At 42.9% G+C, this 10460-nt stretch overlaps 1 protein-coding gene across 1 annotated transcript; it reads left to right on the forward strand.

Annotated features, from left to right (window-relative positions):
- Positions 1-8242: 8242 nt before the first annotated feature.
- Positions 8243-8794, forward strand: LOC124553278 (speckle-type POZ protein-like). Its single transcript, XM_047127162.1, has one exon. It carries the CDS (start codon positions 8243-8245, stop codon positions 8792-8794), a length of 552 nt encoding a protein of 183 aa, XP_046983118.1.
- Positions 8795-10460: the final 1666 nt, after the last annotated feature.

The raw sequence follows: 10460 nt of genomic DNA on the forward strand, positions 1-10460 counted from the left end.
GTCGTTTCCAGTGACCACCACCAAAACTGTAGTGTATTTTTGTCTCCTATTAAATTTATTTAGAAAAACTGGAATATTTACAAGATTGTCAATAATTACAAAAAAAATGGTTCAAATGGCTCTGAGCACTATGGGACCTAACATCTATGGTCATCAGTCCGCTAGAACTTAGAACTACTTAAACCTAACTAACCTAAGGACGTCACACAACACCCAGCCATCACGAGGCAGAGAAAATCCCTGACCCCGCCGGGAATCGAACCCGGGAACCCGGGCGTGGGAAGCGAGAACGCTACCGCACGACCACAAGATGCGGGCTCAATAATTACATTAAACTAATTTTCAATATTAACAAATTTTTCTATGCTTCTGACTTTTTAGTCGTCAAGGCCACAAAACACACAAATGATTTTAAGGTCCAACCCGTTTGAAGTTTCTTTAAAGCTTTTTCAGTCGTTTCGTCAGTTTCCACTCCTGACTTTTTTCTTCTTTTCTCATCACAGCTCAAAATTAGTCGATCAACCTGGTGTCTGTGGTGCTTTGCATCTTCTTGAAGATGTTTCTGTAATGAGTGAACATTCGAATGAACCATTACGATGGAGGAATCGATAATGCTCTAATTTGTTGCTAGCAGCTTTTTTTGAGTTTCGTTCGTTAAGCAATCATTTCGTTCTGAATTGTTGGGATGAGACTGCTTGTGGAAACTAAAAACAAAATGGCTTCTCTTAAAAAATATTTTCTAATGCAAGCAATTGAAAAAGTAAAGAATAAAACGCTAAGAAGTTACTTAGAAGTGAGAATAATATAATCAAAATTACCTTTGGGCATATCAAAAACTTGCTGCAATATGTGATCATAAAAGGGGATAAGCTCTATAATGGCTAGAATATTGCTGTAAGAACCTTCCTTCTGACTTCATTCACGTCTTTACTGTTGAAAACCGAATCACTGGGGTCGAAGATCAAGTTTTCGTCATCTGTAGCGACGTCGAATGCTTCTTTAGTTACTCTGGTAAGATATATCACGTGAGAAGAAGTGTGCAAAGTCTTCCTCAGTTTCATCGGCAGGTGTCGGATAGTTGTCAACAGCAGTCGAAGTACCAGGAGACAAAGGTATATCACTTGCACTTCCGGTTAGCTTTAATAAACGAGTTCTGCTCCTCACCTCGAAATGTGTGGGGTGGTTATAAAATACACCAAGACCTCCAATTCCAGAAGAGAAATCTTCCAGGGAATCTTGATTCACTTAGGCTGTAGATGTGTAAGTTACTCCAAAATTTCTGACATCATTATAAAGTCAAAAAAGTCAATTTATTGATATCATGAATCCCTTTCGAAAGGCGAAGAGACAGTTACTCGCTGTCTTTCTTCTTTCTAATTTTGATCCACTCTTTCTAGCTACCCGGCCATGGATTTATTTATTTATTTGCCATGGAGTTTTTTCATTTTCAATACTTTTTCCCGAAAGGGTCCTCTGTTGTTTATATGGCGTATTTGTAAGCTATTTCTGTCAAAATCCTTTTTTTTTTAGTTCGTTGACCCAGCTTCATGTGGACTTCTTACCAACAAATATTGGCAAACTTTATTAGTTAATCTACTGTCTTGCATTCTGAAATAAATGTCCAAAAAACATTAGTCTTCTTTGTCTCAATAAATTTGAAATACTTTCTAAATTTTGGTATACTTCATATTTCCAACTTTCGGCTGTGTTTTCTGGTCTTAATATTTTCCGTACAATTTACCTCCTTACTACTTCTAATTTGCCAGAATTATAGTTCAGTGCCAGGCATTCTCTTGTAGTTAGGCATTCTAGTTTTACTACTGTGATGTAGTGCCTCGTTTTTGCATAGGGAATTTGTATTGCAGAAGTCTTTGGTGATACCATATGTCCTCCCCACTTTGTGCAAACTTTTCTCTACTGCAGATTTTTCCAAAGCATTTTCTTGGTTTATCTCTCTTAGATATTTGAATTTTGTTACCCCCCCCCCGCCATTTGGCCAATATCACTTTCAATAAATTTAGGAGCGCCCTTAACATTTGTTACAAAATTTCTTTTTCTGCAGAAATTCTTGAGCCGTTTTTGTTCGCTATTTTTTCCAGGATATTCATTTGTGTTATAGCTCATGCGACATTTTCGGGAAGCATGGCAAAATCATCTGCAAATGCAAGACAGTTGATTTCGGTGATTCTGCTTCCTCTTCATGACCTTATAGGTTGGATGTTGAGTTCAATAAGTTTTTCTTTCCAAATCTTTGTTACTTTCTCTACCTCACTATTAAAAAGAAATAGGGATAAGTCGTGAACTTGTCTTATGCCAGTTTTTATTTTGAAAGGCTGTGAAATTTTTCCCATTAATTTTACTTTACAAACTGTAAGTCTTTCACAGATCAGGATTGCCAGTTTGAGTTTTACGCCATATATTTCCCTATATTACAACAAATTTTTAGAGAGTTTTCCTGACTTCTGTTATTAAACCCATAACCACTTGTAAGTGGAGCTGTATGATCTTGAGGGTATCCCGAGTTCAGAACATCGAAAACATCGTTCACCAGCTCAAAGAAGCTTCCTTCGCTATCTTAATGCACAACATATTCCACAGCTTGGGCAGTACAACGTGGCAGTAGCTGTGCAGCCATTCGGACACTCTGGCGATCACCTCCACTAACCTTAGTGTGCACCTTCGATATGAGTGATCGAAAGATATCCTTCCTGACATCGCAGAAGATCTTCTACCACAGTTTCGGCACTCACAGTACCATCAGGAAAAGAGATACCATCATCAGTAACACGATTACTTAATAATTTCAGCAAATGTGGACCATAAAAAAAGAATTTTCTGCTATGATCGAGAGGGTTCAATAAAATGCCTTGGATGTAGACACAACAAGTTGGTAAAAGTAAATGTCGTGTGACTAGGGCCTCCCGTTGGGTAGACCGTTCACCGGATGCAAGTCTTTCGATTTGGCGCCACTTCAGCGACTTGCGCGTTGATGGGGATCATATGGTGATGATTAGGACAACACAACACCCAGTCCCTGAGTTGAGATAATCTCCGACCCAGAAAGGAATCGAACCCCGCCCTTAGCATTGACATTCTGTCGCACTGACCACTCAGCTACCGGGTGTGGACACCAAGTTGGTTCCACACTGTCAGATTTTTACTCTCAGTTCACACACAACAGAACTCCTTTTGTGACATTCTGCAACAAATAACTAGACATTGCAACGTCAGAGTCGTGATACACTGGCTGCTTCCGCTTTGAAAACAAGCTGCGGGCCATAACGACTTGGATTTTGTTGTGCTGTCCGAATGCCACATCGTCAGATGAATCGAGACACGCCCATCAATGTTCATTTCGTCAAAGCTTAGGACGGAAATTGCCTCTAACGACGTGAACATTTTTAATTAACCTTAATTAACTCCGAAAGTGGTTTCAAAATACTTGATTGGCTCTTCAACTGTTTTGTCCTTTTCTGGAGTGTTGACCTGCAGGTAAAAGGACGGTTGTTCCTTCTCAGATACGTAAATTCTTTAGGAGGTAAAGCTCTCAAAGTAAAAGCATTTGCAGTGTCCTCTGAGCTCCACGTTATATTCTTTCTGTTCTTTCAAAAACGGTGAACTTGTCTTGATTTGAAAGAGTGAGGAAGTATAGTTCTCACATCCAAGCATACACATTTATGCTTCTTAGTGTGAGACATATTACGTTTTATAGATGCAGCCTGCTTTGTAACATTTTTCATAGACTTAATTTTTCTTTTCAGTGGAGTATTTTTAATCCTACAACTAACCAATTCTTTCTTTAGCTCTTGAATTTCCTCGTCTTTAAGTGAAATTATCATGTTTGTTCAGCTTACTTTTCTTCACAGACAGAATTTTCAGCTCTTGAGAGAGCTCTTTTGTCCACTGTTCTAGTCTCAGGACGACGTCCTGTCTCTGTAACAACGCCTCCAGTAATATGGGAAATGGCAGAACCTGCAACTTCAAATTTATATCCGTGCCTGTTTGCAATTTTTTAAAACAGGACAGCACTATCTTGCAGCAGTTCCCGTGTAGGTACACGTAACAACTCATTCTGCAACTTTTATTTGCAATCAGTTTCACAAAAATGTTCAGAAGAAATTCTTACTTTTGTCCTTCCGTTTACAACGAGCAATCTACTTACGCTGTAGTTCGAAATTTTTGTTGGAAAAGATGATAAATTACTCCTTCAATCTTATGTCTGTTATTGCTACATTCAGCAACTGCACAATACGACATACTTGTAGTGATTATTGCAAGAAACTCACAAAGCCACGTGCTAAATAACTGAAGATTCGGTAGAGCAAGGAATACAAACTGACACGTAACACGAACTCACACGTACGACACAAGAGAAACACTGAGAGACCTTAGTCTTAACTAAACAGCGGTAGATTCCCGGTGACGTCACAGATCGTGATTCAATACGGCGGGCAAAGGCATGGGACGTCGGTTTTACACCCCCTGCACTGCTCTGCATTGCATATACTTTATATGTTGTTAATAATAACCCCTGATGCAGACATTCCACCATGTATAGTTCCGCGTTTGCTCTTACCTCATTGGCCTGTCGTTCGCTTGGACGTTAAGGCACGCCGTCTCGAGTACGCTCAAGTAAGATTATGATAAGATAAATCGTGCTCTAATGTCGCCCATAAGACCGAAAAATATCTGACAACCACACAGATATTACCAGCACATTTGCGCTGACTGGCCAGCCACACTAGTTAACTCATAGTTAAGTGAACACCTGCAGATAATTTGTAGAAACGACGACTGACAGAGAAACAACAAAACAGCAAAGACAGTGAATTAAAATACGGTAAAACCTCGCAAATAGACAGATTACCAGTCAGATGGAAAGCATATGTCAGTTCAGAAAAAGAGCAGGTAAAGAAAGTGAAGGCGCTGAGGGAAGTAGTTATCGTCATTAACTCATCCAGTATTCCTTTAATGCCCTCGATATCTGCATTCGATCGCACGTCGCCACTCCAGCTGTTGCTTATTACGCTGATGACGAACCGATCACTAACACAATCCACTATACCATCCAAGACCGAGATCCACATTTCCGCTTCTTCTTTTATCAAATTCAGAGGGCCACTGTTTACAACACTTTATCGTGATCTATTTTTAAGGATCATTCGCTTATTGGAATTCAGTACACAAACTGCTGAATCGCCATGCTTAATGTCGTATTATGGCTTCCCCATTACGACGTGGCCACTCGATGCCGCAGAGGATTCTGGGATTATGTGGAGCAAAGCCTTCGCAGACGTGGGAAGTAAAGATCGGTGCTCGGCATGGCCTGCCATTTCGCGTGCAATTTCTGTCGTTTTTGACTATAGAAACGACGCACGGCAGCAACAATGTTCCGTAATAATACACTGTAGGGACTTCACATTCGAACGTGATCACGCACTGTATTGTCAAACACACTGATCGTAATGCTGCGCCACTCACTGTCCGTTCACAAAGATTGGCAGCCACGGCAAATCCGAATTCAATCGACAACACCCGAACGGCGAAAGGTTCCAGTCCTAGCGGACAAGCAATACGGCTTGTTATGTTTATGCTATGTAGCTGGGAGAAATTTTGTTTTCAGCTGGTGCCTTTCGAGGTTTTGTAATCAGTTTCCAAAAAGATAGAAGTCAAAAACTCTTGATTCAGCTAGGACACTACACAAATTTTTTTAACATCGTTCATGGAGGTGTAGAGGTCCCGTGTGCTTGGGGGCATCCTGGGCACTGGTCTACTTATACCTTCAGCAGCTGTGCCTCTGCTGTTCACCTATGGCGTCATTTAGACTGGAATAAAATGGACAACAGTTAGCAACTGTTGCTTGATAAAAATCTGCCTGTATCTCACGCTATATAAGGGGGCGAATAGGAGTAAAACCGAAAAACCCCAGGAGAGCCAAAGAGACTGGTAGCCCTAAATATTATCGTGTAGGGCCCCTGTGAACACACAGAAGTCTCGCAACACAATGTGGCATCGACTCGACTAATGTCTAAAGTAGTCCTGGAGGGAACAGACACCACGAATCCTGTAGGGCTGTCCATAAATCCCAAAGAGTGCGACAGGGTGGAGACCGCTTCTGAATAGCACATTGCAATGCAGCCCACATATTGTCAATAATGTTCATGCCTAGGGAGTACGGTGGCCAACATAAGTTTCTAAGCTCAGAAGCTGTTCCTGGAGCCAATCAGTAGCAATTCTGAACGCCTCGTGTGTCGCATTGTCCTGCTGGAATTGGCCAACGCTGTTGGAATGCACAATCAATATGAACGGATGAAGGTGATCAGACAGGGTGCGAAAGTAGGTGTAACCAGTCAGAGTCGTATCTAGATATATCAGACTATAACAGTATCCTCAAACCCACTTAAATCTAGATAACCTACCAGTGCAGCAACAGTAAGCGATGTAAAAACTGTGCCAGAAACTTGTTCTCTAGTTTCAGACACCCCGCACCATTACAGAGCTTCCACGAGCTTGAACAGCACCCTGCTGACAAGCAGGTCCATGAGCTCATGAGGTTGTCTCCATACCCACACACATGCATCTACTCAATACAATTTGAATCGAGACTCGTCCAAGCAGGCAACATCCTTCCAGTCATCAACAGTAAATCTCAGTGATGATGTGCACAGGTGACATGTAAAGCTTCGTGTCATGGTCATCAAGGATACACCACTTGGCCTTCAGCACAGAAAGCCCATATCGATGATGTTTCCCGGAATGGTTCCTGACACTTCTTCATGACCTAGCATTGAAATCTGCAGCAGTTTGCGGACTGGCCGCACCCCTGTCACGTTGAACGATTCTCTTCAGTCGTCATTGGTCCTGTCCTCGCAGGATCTGTATCTTCCTGCACCGACGTTGCAGATTTGACGTTTTAACGGATTCGTAATATTGACGGTACACTTGTACAATTGTCATACGGGAAAATTCCCACTTTATCGATACCCCGGAGTTGCTCTGTCCTATTAATGGTTCGCCGACTATAACAGTATCCTGAAACCCACTTAAATCTTGATAACCTGCCAGTGCAGCAACAGTAAGCGATGTAAAAACTGTGCCAGAAACTTGTTCTCTTACATAGATGTGGGCAATCAGAGTGTCGTATTGCCGGCTGTTGTGGCAGAGCGGTTCTAGGCGCTTCAGTCTGGAACCGCGCTGCTGCTACGGTCGCAGGTTAGAATGCTGCCTCGGGCATGGATGTGTGGGCTGTCCTTAGGTTAGTTAGGTTTAAGCAGTTCTAAGTTCTAGGGGACTGATGACCTCAGATGTTAAATCCCATAGTGCTCAGAGCCATTTTGAAGAGTGTCGTATTCTGCCTGTTTACATTGTAGTTGAATGGGCATGCTTATAGCCGTTTCTTTGGCGCTTCAGTGTAACATTGTTGCAACTGACATACCAATTGGTGCTTCATATATGTCTGCTTTTGGTTAGCAGAATATGTAGGGTGAACATTAATAAAACGTAAAATCTGCAGGGACGGATTCCTGACTGCAAATGGAGGTCCCATGAACATGTGTCTGAAAAGCATCATTGCCATGGTATCTGACGCTGATGACTGTATATTCCTCTTCCATGTGTTCCTTACGTGTTGCAGGCTGTGTGATTGATGCAGCATACTGCTAGCAGCAGAATCATCCGTTATTCGTGTCGGGAACTTGCCGAGATGGTATTTGTATACAGGCAAGCAGATGGAAACGGTTGGGAGGCAGCATGACTTATAGAACCTGGTCCACCAAATCTGTTGTATGCACATTTCGCTGCCTCTCCGCATGTTCGTCAATCTGAAAGGACCTGTGAACACACAAACGCCCATATAAGGCCTAAATGTTATATTACGTTACTGGAGAGTACCCGTTTTGATATACCTAAGCTGCCTCTCGACCGTTTCGATCTTCTTGGCCATACACAAACACCATCTCGGCTTGTTCCTGACGTGAATACTAGACCAGTCTGCTGTTTACAGTACCCTGACACAATCACACAGCCTGCAACACAAGAAACACAGGGCTCATTGTCAGAGGAGCTGAATTCGTTAGCGCCATCTGTCATAGCTACGACGCATTTCCTGATTCCTATTCATAGCAAGTTTTTTCGTCCTTTTCCATCACAGCAGGTTGTCGGTTTCTTTAATCTTTACCATCTCGAGAGTTTTGTGTAAGACCAAAGCTCTTCTAAGTTACTCCGTGTTTCAGAATCGTCCACAATGGAAGCAGTGCAGGAGGCCAGCCTGGGCGCCCTGCTGGACGCTGGGGACGGCTCCGTGGTGGCTCTGGTGGCCGGCGACACGCGGCTGGTGGCGCACAGGGCCGTCCTGGCCGCCAGGAGCCCCGTGATTGCCGCCATGTTCCGCCACGGCACACCGGAGACCAGCAGCGGCCAGCTCACAGTCCCTGACGTGGAGGGCCCAGTACTGCAAGAGCTGCTGGGCTACCTCTACACCCTGCAGGCGCCCCAGCTGCCCGGCATGGCCCACCAGCTGCTGGCCGCCGCTGACAGATACGGAGTGTCCGTCCTGAAGGCAGAGTGTGAGCAGCAGGTGGCCGCACAGCTGTCCGTCGAGACTGCGGCGGCCACCGCTGTCCTCGCGATTAGGCACTCTGCTGACAGCCTGAAGCAGGCCGCCGTCGCCTACATCAAGGCCCACTTGGTGAGTGTGATGGCCACGCAGGCCTGGGCAGATGCAATGCGTGGCCAGCCTGAAGATTTGATCGAAGTGTGTCGGCTGGTATCTGATCCACCAGTGGAAGCCAGGTGAGCACAAGACAAGCCACTCATCTGTGTTGCTCACTTTTAAGTATATGTGTATATCCGAGTCTTAAATATTTCCCACTCAGAGTGCTCAGTTGTGTCTGTGATGTCAAATATACCGTTACCAATGGCCTTTTCTGATCGTTAATGATGTCTTGTTTGACTTCTCATTACATTTTAATTGAAAGTCTAAAATGAACTATGTTAATTACCAGATAACTTAACTAAGACAAATATTGGGATATACTAATATTTTGTAGCTTCATACACTGTTTTTAAATCATTTGCACTCAATTTTTACGTTATTAGGATATGTACAAAAGCAGTTATGTAGGCTCCTTACATTAATTAACATTTTCAATTTTTTTATTTCTGCTCCTGCAATTACAGTTAAAGGAACAATTTTCGTATTAGATGCTAACAGGTTTGAAGCACAAATTCGTCCATGAAATGGAAAGAGCTGTCAAGCAGGAATAGTGTGTGTTTAAATTTCAAACTTGGTTTGTATCATACAGAAATTTTAAAGTATGTTACTGGGAAAATTAGCAAAACATTTTCTTGGTGCATATTTAAATCCTTTCCGAGCCGCTAACAGCTTTACAATGGATAATGAAAATCAAATTTCCCTCTGGTGTTGTAGCTGTCCGTATCACTCTTCTAAGATTATCGTGGTTTATTTATGCTGAATTCCACAAGCTACTTTACGTGCTTTAATGGTGCAGTTTAAACGCCTGTGTCCATTAAGGATTACCTACATCACGACTGTGGGTGAACACCACAAGACATGCTTTCTGATCGCTTTTGTGTTCCTAATACTTTCTTTCTAGGTGGTGAGTTTACAGCATGCCAGCGAATTTCGTAGTGTGGTAATCACATCAGGTTAATGTCTATCCAAAAATAATTCTCAACCCTGAACCACTCTTAAGAACACTACCGAAACTTGTGTGCAAGACTATATGAATGCTTACACTGGCTGCATCGGTGACAGATTGTCGGACATCTGTCAGCAAGGGGCTACCTCAGATTCAGAGAGGAACGTTTCACAATGTTGGCAGAAGCGCTTCTCTTAAATAATAGTTCCTCAGCTATAACTGCAGATATCTGCAGGTTCCAAAAATTTCTGTTTTACCCAAGAATGATTTTGAGGCCACTGGCCCATTATGCCAGAGGGCCTGGAAGTGGTAAAGCACTCTGGCCAGCATTGGGGACAATATGCTGGGCCATGTTAGCAATAGGCCAGTTCCGGTACCTTGGAAACTCCATGTGGCACATCCCCCCATCCCTCGCGCAAACTGCCACAACATGAAAGGTGCTATGTACTCTCCAACATTCTATCTCTGGCTAAATTCTACAGCATTCCCCGAAATTGACTCGTTAAGGCAGCTGTTGGATAGGACCGCGGTTCTCTCCCCATTGTGCCAGCACAGACAGAACACACAATATTAGTCAACAGAGGAAGAGGCGTGTCACCTCTGATTACCCAGTGGCGCTAGATGCCAAGTCTCTCATTATGCAGTCACCGTCATCCAATCTCATTAAACATAATAAAAACAAATGTGAAAATGAGGTAACCCCTTTAGTCCTCCCTCTATTAAGAGTAAAATTTTATGATGGGCGTATCTTAGGTAGCGTTCCATGAGGAAGCACAGATTATAAAGTAATGCAATATAAAT

The sequence above is a fragment of the Schistocerca americana genome, chromosome 11, assembly GCF_021461395.2.
Source record: "Schistocerca americana isolate TAMUIC-IGC-003095 chromosome 11, iqSchAmer2.1, whole genome shotgun sequence".
Lineage (NCBI taxonomy): Eukaryota > Metazoa > Arthropoda > Insecta > Orthoptera > Acrididae > Schistocerca > Schistocerca americana.

Coding starts and splice junctions, on each gene's coding strand:
- LOC124553278 (XM_047127162.1), top strand. CDS start 8,243: ATGGAAGCAGTGCAGGAGGCCAGCCTGGGCGCCCTGCTGGACGCTGGG.